Source organism: Excalfactoria chinensis, chromosome 5 (genome assembly GCF_039878825.1).
Source record: "Excalfactoria chinensis isolate bCotChi1 chromosome 5, bCotChi1.hap2, whole genome shotgun sequence".
In the NCBI taxonomy this organism is placed as follows: Eukaryota; Metazoa; Chordata; class Aves; order Galliformes; family Phasianidae; genus Excalfactoria; species Excalfactoria chinensis.
In genome coordinates, this window is record NC_092829.1 from 27,699,902 (window position 1) to 27,713,609 (window position 13,708).

At 40.8% G+C, this 13,708-nt stretch overlaps 1 protein-coding gene and 1 long non-coding RNA gene across 3 annotated transcripts in view; one reads left to right on the top strand and one right to left on the bottom strand.

Annotated features, from left to right (window-relative positions):
* Positions 1–8,069, bottom strand: part of RASGRP1 (RAS guanyl releasing protein 1) — a 34,520-nt gene extending 26,451 nt beyond the window's left edge. The window contains exons 1-2 of the mRNA XM_072337543.1: positions 7,877–8,069; positions 5,441–5,610 (exon numbers count right to left, since the gene is read on the bottom strand). Coding sequence (XP_072193644.1) covers positions 5,441–5,610; positions 7,877–7,908 — 202 coding nt within the window. The 5' untranslated portion in view covers positions 7,909–8,069. The remainder of the gene's footprint in view (positions 1–5,440; positions 5,611–7,876) is intronic.
* On the top strand, positions 8,000–11,993 carry LOC140252634 (uncharacterized). Of its 2 annotated transcripts, none has more exons than XR_011903680.1 (3): positions 8,000–8,133; positions 8,952–9,248; positions 11,175–11,277. It is a non-coding gene; the product is annotated as an uncharacterized lncRNA (long non-coding RNA). The 2 variants fall into 2 exon arrangements; XR_011903679.1 differs by lacking the exon at positions 8,000–8,133 and adding an exon at positions 8,339–8,427 and having other exon boundaries at positions 11,175–11,993.
* The last annotated feature ends 1,715 nt before the right edge of the window (positions 11,994–13,708 follow it).

Sequence of the window (13,708 nt, forward strand, 5' to 3'; positions counted from 1 at the left end):
GATTAGGCCCCAGTTTCTGGCCTTAATTTTCATTGCTGACTCATACTCCTACCCTAAATTCTGCTGTGATATTCCAAACTTACTGTTTCAAGTTTCTCTTCCTTACATATGTCAGCATCCCAGACTCTGGTTTAACTTCTAGATATATTTCTGGCATTAGTGTTTAGAGACTATGTGACAAGCTTCTTCTAACTCAGTAGATGGGGATGTGCCTTTGTCCCATCTTGAGATTGGAAAAGCTCTTGTTGACTATTAGACCAAAAATAAAAGGTTTACCAAAAAACTTAACAACAACAACAAAAAAATAGAACAAATAAAGAAAATGACAATGCAGCTTCACTATGAACTTAAATGTACCAAAACGCTATGCATAACATTCAGGTATCTACACACAGAAACTTAAAATAGAAGAGAAGCTCTTGACATCTCACATTACAGTCTCTGCCAGAAGAGTTTCATATTTTAAAGGGTATTATAGCATACCACTAAATGATCACAATATGGCTGGCACTAGGCACTGAATTGTTAATATGGTCCTATATCTATTCAAGCATGAAAATTGAAGTGTTTGGAGATTCCTGAAAGTCAGTCCCAATGCAAGTATAATCTGAGTGGCTCTAATGGTTGCTCTTTCATCTTTGCTTTTTCCCAGCTCTTGCACTTCCATATGCTACTCCTTAGCAATGGGAGTTTAAAAAAGGTGTTTAGAGAATTATCTTGGCTTTTCTTCTCAAGCCTATACTACGTAATAGAAAGATGTATTGTACTGTGTGATGCTTCAAGTGTAGCCCCTTCTTTCCCAGGCTTATAAAAATGCAATACAAGAAAAGTACCTGACAAAATGCAGCAAAATACTGACAGGTTTCACACTAAAGGATATACAAACCAAACTAAATAACAGAAAGTAAAATGCACTGGGAAGCCTAAGGAACAAGAAACTATTGCTTGCTTCTATTTCATATATACACCAAGGAAAAGAAAACAAACTCATAAATACTCTCAGTAGAATGAGTTCTTTTCCTATTGTATCTATGCTTTTGTGTGCTGATAAACAGGAGTTATATTGCTTTTCTGAGGTTACAATTGGAGGGTTTGAATATATAATTTGCTGTCATACCCTTTGATAAATACTAGTAAGTGGGAGACTTCTTTATAAAGCAGGTAGCCTAAGTTCTATGCATTTTCTTTTGTTATTTCATGACTTTGGACAACTACGTTGAAAAGACTGGAATCAAACTAGTTAATTAGAACTTTAAAATATATGCAATGAAATCTAAAATGTTTCACTTCTTTGTGGGGAAAAAAAAAATTCTGCAGGCATCAGGTTAAAAAAGGAACTCATTTTCATTTTAGTACAATCACAATTAGCTTTAACAGTTAGCTAAATAGCACTTAGCATTCTACAGAACAGCAGCTACTCTTCTGTTCCCACAATGTCATTAATTGTTCATTAACATAGTTTCCATTGCCAAGCAACAGTAGATTTTCCTAACTGTATTTTACCAAATCGCACGCAGTGATCAAAGCCATTGTAATACAGAATAACAAACTGTACAAATTTTAATGACTCTTTGGGGAACTAGAGACTTCAACATTCAACCTAGGCTGCAGTGGCATGTTTGTGCCCCCTGCAAGTTTGTGGAGCATGAGACAAAAAAAAAATGACTGACCAGGCAAAAGTTACAGAGAAGAAATAAATGCTGGAAGCTCTCTTCCATGTGATTATATCTTAAAAGATGTAAAAGACATATGTCATAAAAGATGTAACTGCATTCTAATTAGAATTCTGTTATAGATTGGTATTTGGTAAACTTTGAACATAGATAATAACAACTTTGGTACTTGAGCCATGATTAAAGGCGTATGTTTGGTGGCCCTGCTAGGCAGGGGGGTTGGAACTACATGATCTTTGAGGTCCCTTCCAACCCGGGTCATTCTGTGATTCTGTGTGATTGTTTTATTAATTACTCAATGTTGTATCTAGACTGGAAGAATGTACCTTATGTTGGGAGCAAAGTGGGTTTTTCTTAGGAGGCAGTTTAAGAAGACAATTTTTTTTGCATGATACTGATGCAAAAGTGAGTAGAGGAAATTCTAGGAGTTCACAGAACTATAATATTCTACTAATGCAGTTACTTCTGTATTCTAGAAAACATTAACTATAGTCAAATACTGCTTGTACAACCAGCTCCTCTGCCAGATTTCTCAGTTCTGTTGCAGTAATTGTGTGTCATCTTTCATCCAGATCAGTTCTGAAATGGTTTACTGAATTTCTAAGACTTGTTTACACTCTCTTTAACCCACACTGAAGCAACAAGGTGATTTAGCACTCACTGATCAGGTGTTACAGAAAATTTTACATCACAATCTGAAGTTTATTATGACCATTAGAGGCTACAAATTGAACTAAGTTCATGTAAATTCTATTAAGAATGCTATTAGTCTATAAAGTTAGCATTTTAATGTATTTCAAAAATAGTAGCCATGGTTTTAAAACCTTTTTCTTTTTAAAGTACCTTCTTTCCTATTGAAGATCAAGTATAAAGTAACTTTACTGCAGTTTTTCATATCTGAGCTTCCACCTAGAATTACACTACATAAAATATATGTGTACTCCAATCTATTACTTTCCTAAAACCCTGTACTTACATCTATCAAGAAATCAGAGACACTGCATGGTAACAGACAGTTAAAAAGATGTTTTGTGATTTCTTTTTTCCACTGTGCATACTCGTCTTGCCTAGCAGTAACTGAAGTGCCTGAATTCTAGGATAGCATAGCTCTTCCATGTGCTGAAGCACGTGTGCTTGCAATACTTAAATGTAAAAGACAAATACATAACATTTTCTACGTGAAGGCTAAAGATGTAAATACCTCCATGATATTGAAATTGTGACATTTTAGTGATTTCTTAGTTTGTTCATGACCTTCAGTGTCTGGTTTTGTTTTTTTTTTTTTTCCAGTAAAACACAAGTGTTTGTATAAATCAGTACTGCCAAGTGTGCTCTTAGGATTGTTTATTAGGTGGTTTTAAGTAAATTTGCAGTGCTTCACTGTTGACAAAACAAGGAAATAGCAAAATGACACTATGCTGAAGACATATTTTGTCCCAATTGCAACAGAATTTTTAAACATTTATAAAAAATGATTTAAGCAAAAGTTTTGTGAGTGCAAGGGAAAGACCCTTTAACCCTATATGACCTGTAAGTAAGTGCTATTGCATGTTAAAACAATCCACTGAATCATTGAAAGGCTTTTTTTTTTTTTTAATTCTTCTTGAATTTGTCATATTCCAAGTCAAAATCTAATAATTACTTTGTTTTCCTGAAGTCAAAAGTTCAGACAACTTGTCACCAATTCACTATATTTAATTCACTTTCTATTCAGAATCAATCTCTCTGCTGGGGATGTTCCAGTGAATCCAGACCTTCTACACAACATGTTTTCTAGTCTTTTCAATCACCTTATGCTACCCACTGCTCTTCCTCTTTATGCATTCCCCTTGCTTTGATTTTTCTTTTTACACCACTTCCCTATTACAACTTCTCTTTCTTTCCATGTAACCACTTTTTCATCTACAAATGTTACTGTTGGCTCCACTTATATGCAGTGTTTCCTTTTCCTTTCTAAGGCAACCAAACATGATGCATTCATTTGAACTCTGTGGCTCTTCTTGTCAATCTAGATCATAGCTGCAGTGGTATCTTTTAGCAACCTGTAATGTTGAAAAGGTCATCTTTCAAGATGATTATGAGCACAGGTACACTGCTACTCATTTTGCTAGACCTACATACAATTTGTCAAATTAGATTTACTGCAATCTTGATAATTTAAGTATGAAATCCTTTAGATGGAAGCCTGTGCATACATAGCTTAACTGGACAGGTTTCTTCCTCTGTCAGCTTTGCCCTTATAAAACATGGATGCCGAGCAATATGAAACTACATGCCAATATATATACTTTGAATATTTTAAAAATATTAAAATAAAACTAAATAAACAGTAGTCACCCATTCAGTCTCCCATAGACTTTGAAATCAACATTCACAGTAGTTTTACAAGATGTTGTATTTATAGTGCCCTTTTTTTCCCCCTTAAAAAGCATGAATACGAATCACAGAATCACAGAATGACCCGGGTTGGAAGGGACCTCAAGGATCATGTAGTTCCAACCCCCCTGCCTGGCAGGGCCACCAAACATACGCCTTTACTAGATCAGGTTGCCCAGAGCCCCGTCCAACCTGGTCTTGAACACCTCCAAGGATGGGGCATCCACAACCTCCCTGGGCAGCCTGTTCCAGGACCTAATCAACGTTGGTCTCACTATTATAACTGTACAACAGTCTTACATGTGCTCTAGATGCCTCGTCTCACTTCTAGTAAACCAAAACTTACAGATTAACCAACATTTTTTAGGAACTGGGGCTTTATAACAGCTCAGTGGATTATGTTCTTTAAAAAACAATGAGTTGAATGAGAAAAGGAGTCAGAAAGAAATGATAGTTACATGTTTTATTAACTTCTCTCAAAAAAGCATTTCTCTGCACACTGAATATAAAGCTTTACAGTATATTAACATTAATGCATTTCCAATGGGTGTGAAAGATTAGTCATTGTTTATATAGTACTTGTTGCAGCACTTAATCAGCACCCAGTGTTACTATTTAACTGCACAGATTAATTATTCTAGAGGTGAGTAGGCCTCTGAGTGCATTTAGTACCTAAGGACTGCTCTGCAACAAAACTTTGTAAGGCTTTCAGAAAGGCACTGTTTCTAAACACTGAAAGATAGAGGGCTTACAAACAAATGCCTTATCTGCAAAATATTTAGAACCCTCTTGAGCACCTTCAGTACTAATATATTTTAATAATATAAAAACTAAACACATTTAATAGTGGAAAAAAAAGAAAAAGAAAAAGGACACTAAGAATACAGGGTTTAGGCAACAATCATCACTGGCCGTGTACTACAATTCTTGAGGTAAAAAGAAACACGTAACTAAGAGGCTCAAAAAATATACAGATGCAATTTTTATTTGGATTCTTTCTCTTTACAGAGAGGCAACTTTAAATCTTCTACACTGATAATGTAAGCAGTAATCTAATATTACTTCATCTACATTATAAAACTGGCTCTGCTCACTTCAAAAGTTTAGTATTAAACATGTGAGATTTATTGCATATTATAGCATTATAAATATTATTATTTTGTTATTGCTGTTCCTTCAAGTATTGGTTTGGTAAATACCAAGATTAATTAGCACGTATTACATACACATTCATAAACCCATAAAATAGATGCCAATGCTTACAGAATACATAATATTCAGTTAAGCTTTTCTACTTTGTTAATATATCAGTGTAATTCACTGGTAAATGGCCTAAAAGCAACCAGTATAGAAACACATGCACGCCATTCCAAAAACCTCCAGATACTCACCAAAAGACTGAATGCAGGTTTCAAGAAGATCTTCCAAAGTCGCTCCTTTGGCTAAGTGCCCCAAAGGCACCATAGTGACTTGGGTAAGATTTGAATGGCTGTGACAATGACTGATCTGCTTCAGCTCAAGTGGCGATTCAGGGGCAGTGCTGCATCCTTGGGCAGGTTGCCTAGAAGAAAGCACAATAGTGAAGTAAGTACAAGGCTGAGTAACAAATTTTAAATGACATGAAAAAGAAGGAGAGATTTAAAGGGCAATGAACTCTCGGTAGATAGGCTGGTGAAAGACACAACCCTTCCACTTGGTAAGCATACCTAAGAGTCTACTCAGTAAATGACATTTTTTTCCTGCTAAACATAGACAGTAGAGCACAGTTATAGCATTCTGTAACCGGGGAGACCTCATTGCACTCTACAACTTCCTGAAGGGAGGTTGTGATGAGGAGGGGCTTGGCCTCTTCTCCCAGGCAACAAACAGGACCAGAGGAAATGGCCACAAGCTGTATCAGATGAGGTTTAGACTGGACATAAGAAGGAACTTTTTCTCTCAGAGAGTGGTCAGGCACTGGAATGGCTGCCCAGGGAGGTGGTGGAGTCACCATCCCTGTCAGTGTTCAAGAGGCATCTGGATAGAGAGCTAGGAGATACGGTTTAGGGTTTTTTCTGTAGATACAGTAAAGGAAGGATGGTTGGACTAGACAATCTTGTAGGTCTTTTCCAACCTTGTGATTCTATGATTCCTTAAATGATCTTATTTCTTTGCCTGAGCGTTATGTTTCCAGTAATACAATATACAAGCCAGAAAACAGGAACATTGTTACACAGTAATGTCACCACACATTTGTGTGATCATAAAAATAAAGGAGAAAAAAAAAGCTCAGTTCAACATTACTGGAAACATATTGTAACAACAACAACAGCAAAGTAAAAGCTGATGAGTTTTTATCCATTCTATATTATTAATTATTATTAATTCCTACTAAATTGTTTTAAAAGTGCATAGATGAGCAAATTAATGCTCCTATAAGTAAACACATCTTTAAAAGAGATAAAAATAAAGAACAAACCTTGGCTTTGGCTACTATTTTGCTCCTATTGCAATGTCTTCAGAGTTTAAGAATGTGTACATTTACAGATAATATTGTTTGTTGTTTGCAAGCAAGCTCATCATTCTGTATGAAATATTAAAGAAGTACAGTGTTCTGATACATGTTCACGTGCAAATAACAGGAACTGATTCAAAATCTGACTTGAGAGCATGACCATGCCGTTCACAAAATGGCAACAGCCACTTGTTTCAGTGAAACTTTGGGCTTATTTCAGAGTCAGTGTGCAGACCACCATATTCCATGTTCCTAAGTAAGTCACTGCAGCTTCTTCTTGTTGCTGTCTTAAGCCTTCATACAACTTCCCTTAGACAGAACACTACTGAAAGCTTTATTAATAAACAGCCCCAAGAAGAAAAGGCACAAAAATGTATCCAGTGTGCATAAGACAGACAGGCAGAGATGGTGAGGATATCCCATACTCCTGGTTCAATTTGGAAATAAAGAATCCTAACAAAGACATATCAGACTCTACCTCATCTCAGTGAGTTTCAGGCCTTAGCTTAAAATTTCTGACTCACTGGAAAAGCCATGAAACTGCAGATGAGGTCATTCATGCCCCTCATGGCCAGCAGAGCACAGACCTGACTGCAGAGGCAGTGGCCATCACTTAACTTTCCTGAAGCAAATCTAAACACTGGCTATGCAAAGAATGTTCTCCCTTCCCCTTTTCTCTAGATTTTCCCCGTCGCTGTGCGATCTGACTTCCTGTTCTCATACAAAAAAACCGAGGCCTGCTTAGCTTTCAGGGTTCTCTTTTTGCAAGCTTAACCCTCACCCCTCCTCACTTTATTGCAGTGGCTCTTAGGCATAGGGCTCACTCGGAGTCACAGCAGCAGATAAGTTAGGTCTTGACAACAGTGTCAATACCGAGCAGCGCGCAAAAGGAGAACCATCCACATCCTCCTGCAATAAGTTTACAACAATAACACCGTGGCCGACTTGGCAGCGCTCCGCGAGCGACACATCCGAAACCGATGGCACGTCAATTAGCGCGGATCCCCGCACAGCGCCTTTTCGGCACGGAGAAGGCACTAGAAAAGCACACCGAACTCCCCGGCACGACGCTGGAGCCGGGACGGAGCTGCCCGCAGCGCTGACACCGGGAAGCAGCTCCTCTTCCGTCGGCGACGCCGCGCAGGTAGCGGGGCCGCCTCTCCGGCTGAGCCGCACGCTCCGGCCGCTCCTTCAGGCAGCTCTCCGCACACGCGCCGCCCGCGCCCGCTCGGATGAGGGAGCCGCCGTCCCGCCCGGCCGCTCCGCCGTCTTTCCCGGCCCCGCGGAGCCCCGCGCCCCTCTCGCCGCCTCGGCCCCCGCGCTGCCGACTCACTGAGTTTCTCTCTTCTTGCCCAAGGTTCCCATGCCGGCGCCGGTTTCGGCTCCGCGCGGCCGCAGGGAGCCGGACTGCGCGGGGCGGAGGGGACAGCGGGGCGGCCCCACGCATCGCCCCCGTCCCGCCTCAGGAGGAGCCTTAGAGCGGCTCGAGAGGAGCAGCCGCCGCCCGTGACAAGAGCGGCGGAGATCTTATCGGCAGGAGGAAGTGCTGAGCTATCGCGCTGCTTTTCTCCGAACCGTCGACTTTACCAGGTACCCCGACACGCTCCGCTGCCCGTGGCACCGCGTGCGGCGCGGGCTCTCACCCGGGGCAGCCCACGGGGGCCGGACCTGCAGGGTCACGCGTGCCTCGCCGCTCCCCACCCTCGTGGGGCTGCGGGCGGTGAGGACCCGCACGCGCCCCTCTCCTGCGCGCTCTGATTGGCTGCTCGGCGGCGGCCGGCGGGGCGGGGGGCGGCGGAGGGCTGGGAAAGGCCTCGGGCGGCGCGGAGCCGACTCGCGTGGCAACCCCGGCGGGCGGCTGCGGAAAGGGCCGCTCTGAGGGAGGTGGGTGTCGTCCGGCTCCGGGCCGGGTCTGCCGGCGGTACGGCACGGGCAGCTGGGACAGAGGTGTGAGCGGCCGCAGGGTAGGCACCGAACTGAGATTCTTACATCGGCAGTAACCGGTTTAAAGCTCTTGAGCTCGGCTCCCGCCTCTCACCGTCCTTCCAGTTTAACTAACTGCTATATTTCATAAACAATTGCACCCTTAAGTGTCCAGTTTCAGCTGACGATTCTTATTTCAGAGAAGAAATGACCCGACAATAAAGCTGAAAGTAAAACTCAGTAACTCAGGGTGTGACCAAAAGGTGTTGTACTGAGAAACGTGGGTACCTGAGCAGCAGGAAGTCACAGGGCACTCAGGCTTTGTTCTGAGAGCTTTGTTTGCGTGTGGAAGTTACTTTGGCATCTAAAGGCCATCGTGCCTCATGCTGAGACAGGGGCGGTTCTCATTAATTGCTTCTTTAACTTGTAAGATTTTGGTATTCTGAGTAATTCTCTGCCAGCAACACACTTCTCTCTCTCTCTAGGTGTCCAAAATGACCAAATTCACCAAGGCCACAGTTTGCTGCCAGTTCCTCAGGTTCATGGTTACTCCTGCTGTGGTACCAAAGCTGCGCAGACCTGACTACAGACCTGCAAGTGGAAGGAAAACCCGGCATGCCTCTGGAAATCACCCTGTGATTCATCTGGTGACATTCCTCTGAGTAAGCATGGAGCTCATGTCCAGCTTGAAGATCGTTGTGCTTTATGAAATACAAATACATGATGTACATCCAAGGCCACGAGTCATGTCGTCTGCAATGTTCTCTGCAGCCTCTGTGTTGGTAAGACGATATCCCTGCCTTCTTCTACTTTAGACAGTATATCCCAGCTATCTTTTCTTTAATTGTGGTTCCCTTGAGTTCATGCACATGTGTACATTCAAAGACAAATGGGGCTTTGATGCAAAGAGTACTGTCCAGGTTTTTGATCAGCAATTAATCAACAAGCAAATCTTACATAGCCTCATACAAAAATACATTTGCAACTCGCATACCTGTACAGCATCCCAGTATGCTGATCCATGAATGTAATGTTCTCCAGGTGACATGTCCTCCTACTGTTAAGTAGTTTCATACCTGGTCTGTGTCCAAACCGGGCTTGCTCCACTGAAGGGCAAGATAATCCTTTTTTTTTTTCCTTCTCAGAGCTGAATTAGACAACTGCTTTAAATATACCTTACGGTGTCCTGCATGCATTCTTCCAGCAGCTTTCACCTAAATCTGTTTTACTTATCTCTCTGTGAAATCTCAGTCCAATTACAAAGGCACTCAAGTGTCCTGCTGGACTGGCGAGTGAGGAAGTTCCCTGGTGGTGATGGAGTGCTCTGCATAGTGGTGGAGTCAGCAGACAGTGTTAAGAAAGCCAGTCAGACAACCCAGTGTGGGAAGCAGCACCTGAGAAGGAGAAAAGATTGCTAATAAAACTGGAATGAAGGACAGCACAGAGAAAATATGAAAAGATTCTGCTGGATCAACTTACATTATGCAAATAAGTAGTAATCAAAATAATTGGGTTTAATAAGTTATCTTCAGTTAGAGCTGCTAACAATTTTATGTGGAAAAAATAATAATTAAGCGGTGATATGCCAAAGGTGGGACTATCGTGTGTGATCAGCTTATACAAATAGCATCCCTATTGACAGCATCATTTAAATGTCCTTCCCCATTATAACTGAAGTTTGTAGCTGTTTAAGTGCTTTTTCTTAGCATGAAATGACCTCTGTTGCAGCTAGTAGAGCACTTCTAGTGTCTTGTTCCAAGCCTGGCTCATAATTTTCATCAGGGTTGTCTAGAACTGGATTGTTTTCAGTAGCTTATTATAGATTTCTATTCTTAGAAAGTTTCAGTGTTAGTGAAGATTTTGGTCTGATAACCCCACTGAGGTTATCAAACAATGGCAATTCCCTCTGCTGTTTTTCTCCTCATGCAGCTTCGCCATAGGGGACAGAGATGAAGTGTTGCCCTCCTTTCTAAAGAAACGTGACTGACAGCAGAGTCAGTACTCATGAATTTACACTTGTGTCATGATAGGAATATCTTCCTTCAGTGCATGTTCTGGGACAACTCTCTGGACAGCTATAGCTTTTTAAACAAAAGGAGGTGGCAGTAAAATTCATCTTTACGACTGCAGAATGTGACTTGAAACAACTGTAGCATTCAGAGAGCGCACTGCAAATTAGGAGAAGTGTGAATTGATTTTTAAGTCAGATTAAGAAAGGCTGGCCTAATCTTGAGTGCTTTGGGTTGCCTGTGAGACTTCGCTTTTCTGCTAGAACAGAAGGTACAGAGAGCACCCAGTAGCAGCTGCCTCCTTATGTTTAGAACCACAGGTTTGAATACGTTATATGTTAAACAACTTACAGAGTTAGTAGCTATAGGTCTAACTATCCAATCTATCTCCACACTGATGTTTCTGCTGTAAAGTCTGCTTCTGTTAAACACTTCAATGGCCGGTAGTCAAACTTGAGGTCTTCTCTCTCAGAAAGTCAGTGCAAATGAACTGACTCTTTTTGTGACTTGAACATATATAAGTCATAATACTTTTAGAGTTGAGGCTGTAAGACAAACTAAATACAGCTGTTTCTTGTTTATTGGTATGCCTTTAAGCACAATAAGTGGGGAGGGATGTGTCAGTGAAAAAATGTGCAAATTTATATAAAGCAGTGCTATACACTCATCCTATGCTTAGTGGTGTCTATTTTGTTGCAGGTATTTGCCAGTCATGAATTCCCCACCACCCTCAGCGAACAATTAGACTGATGACTACAGCTGCTGTGAGTCATTTTGTCAGTTTGAGTGCTAAAGGTCTGTGGGACGGATTGAATGATTCCAGTCCTACTGATGATCCATGTGGGTGTGAACATGCCACATGATGGAACGTCTGTGGTTTTGAGTCTTGGAAATTACAGACAAGGCATAGTTTGTAGGTAAAAGCAACATCTTCTGGTAGACCAGCTGGTAGTCAGAAAAATACATGACTTGAAGAGGGTTTCTGCAGAGAACCAGAGACGCAAAAAAAGAATAGGTTTGGAAGAGACCTCAGATAGTATGTAGTCCAGCCTCCTGCTCAAAGCATGGCCAGCTGTGGGAGCATATCTGGCTGCTCGGAGCTTTATCCAGGTTACTCCTAAAAGCCTTGAAGTCCCTTGGAGAACTGTGTAATCCAAAATTAGGAGACTGATTTGTCTCACTGTGTGTATGGATGTTGAAACTGCCTCTAAATATAAAGCAAGATGCAATTCCCTTCACAAGCACCCCTGCTTCATTCAAATAACAGTATGGATGTCTATGTAGTAGGGAGAGACTCATAAGGAGGCACATGGAAAGATATTTTCAACAGCTTTGATTCCAGAAGTTAGATGGCATGTAATCATTAAGTAAGGAGGACTGTAGAAGTAAAGATTTGGTCTGGTGGATAAGTCTGAATTATCATTATTTGTTTGTGCAGATAATTTTCAATCTACTGATAGACAAGTCTTGTACTTTCAACTGTAACTAACTAAAAGATAACTAAAGAGTTGAAACTGTTAGGTATTTCTGGTTTTCATCTAAGAAGACTTTAAAAGAGTGGAGTAAAATGAGTTGTTTCAGTAAGACTGATGAATGTACATCTTGATAATATAGGGAAACGTCATCTCTAGTAAGCTAGATTGCTATTAGCTGGTGGAATTCTTCTGAATAGGATCACACTTGGTTTTGTGTGGCTTTGAGGCTGTCCTGAAAGTAAAATCTTGGCCTTTCTTTTGGGTAAATATTTCAACATTTTCCTATTTAAAAGAATGCTGAAATTCAGCAAGCACTGATCATCTGCCTACAAGAACAACTAAGCTAACTTGCAACTATGTCTAACCATTTCGGAAGTAGCCAACATCTTTGAGACATTATGATACAGTAACATTCAGTGCAATGTAATGTTGTTACTAACTGAAATCTGTGTTCTGTACTGCTAAAACAAAAAGTATGTTTAACTCTGTCATATAAAGCCCTCATTTACTGTGAGTCCAGGAGCAATGTTATCCTAACATCTACTCCCTTACAGAAGTCCGTAACAAAATTGTTCTCCTTTATAGTCTTTCAGGATTGATGTATTTTATTAGTTTTGATTTAGGTCACTAGGATGCTTAGGTATACATAAATTTATGAGCTGATTTTGGTAAGAATTGCATGGAAACAAATCTCCTTCCACACACCCCCCACAAAACCCCGATCATGTTGCAATGTCTTCTTTTCTTTTTTTTTCTCCTTAAAATGTGTGTGAAATATGGACAGGTGAGGTAAAAACATCTGACACTCTCGAACAGACCACTCTCCAGAAACGTGAGACTCAAGGCTCAGAAAGGAAAAGTGTAACAATACTACTAAGAATGCCTCTTTTTGTTCACCATCTGCTTAAAAGAACAAAACAGCTGCTTAAACAGGATGTAGATAACATCATCCCCAGTGTCCCTTTTGTAAACATTTTCCAAGGAGACAGTGATTAGCTACTTCCTTTACAGGATATCTCTTGGTCAGCACCAGGAGGGGAGACACTGTTTATTAGAAATATAGAAGTGAATTGTTTTAACCTTTTAAAAGTACTTTCACAGATAAATTGCTGTGGCTCTGACAGTACCTTTGAAAGCGTGACAGGATGAAAGTCGTGCTCAGAGAAATGTGGGTTTTTTTGGTGTTTTGGGTGTGTGGTTTAATGTAATACTTAAAAATTCTGTTTTTCAAATACCAAGTAAAATTGCAGTGATCCTTCAAACTGGAAAGAAATGTAGATACATGATTTCCAACAGATAGAGCTGCTTCAAAACTTCCAAACAGAATGCACAAAATCTAATTTTGCTGTTGCAGAGCTGAAGGCTAGTATTAATGGTTTTGCCCACTCTATTTGCCTTGACAAATGTAAGTGGTAGGGATTGTATGAAGAAGCAAGAGTGACAGATGAGGAAAAAGGAGTAATCACAGGGGTTTCACAGGATGTGGGTGTTTTAGGAATGGTGTTTCTCTGACCTTTGCTGCCTTTCTGATCTTGTAAGCAGGGCAGAAAACATTTCCAAAGGGATTTCACCCTTAAGTGCAAGCTAGTGCTGATTTGAACTGAACACTGATTGAGTGCTGAATGTAGGTGGATATAATGCAATGTGTCAGTAAGTTCCAGATTCCTTCTCTCCTAAGGGACCACCTTTCCTTTTGTATTGCTTTAGAGGAAATGCTCTTTTCCCTTCCAACCTGGTTTTGCTTACTCCTCCCTCTGC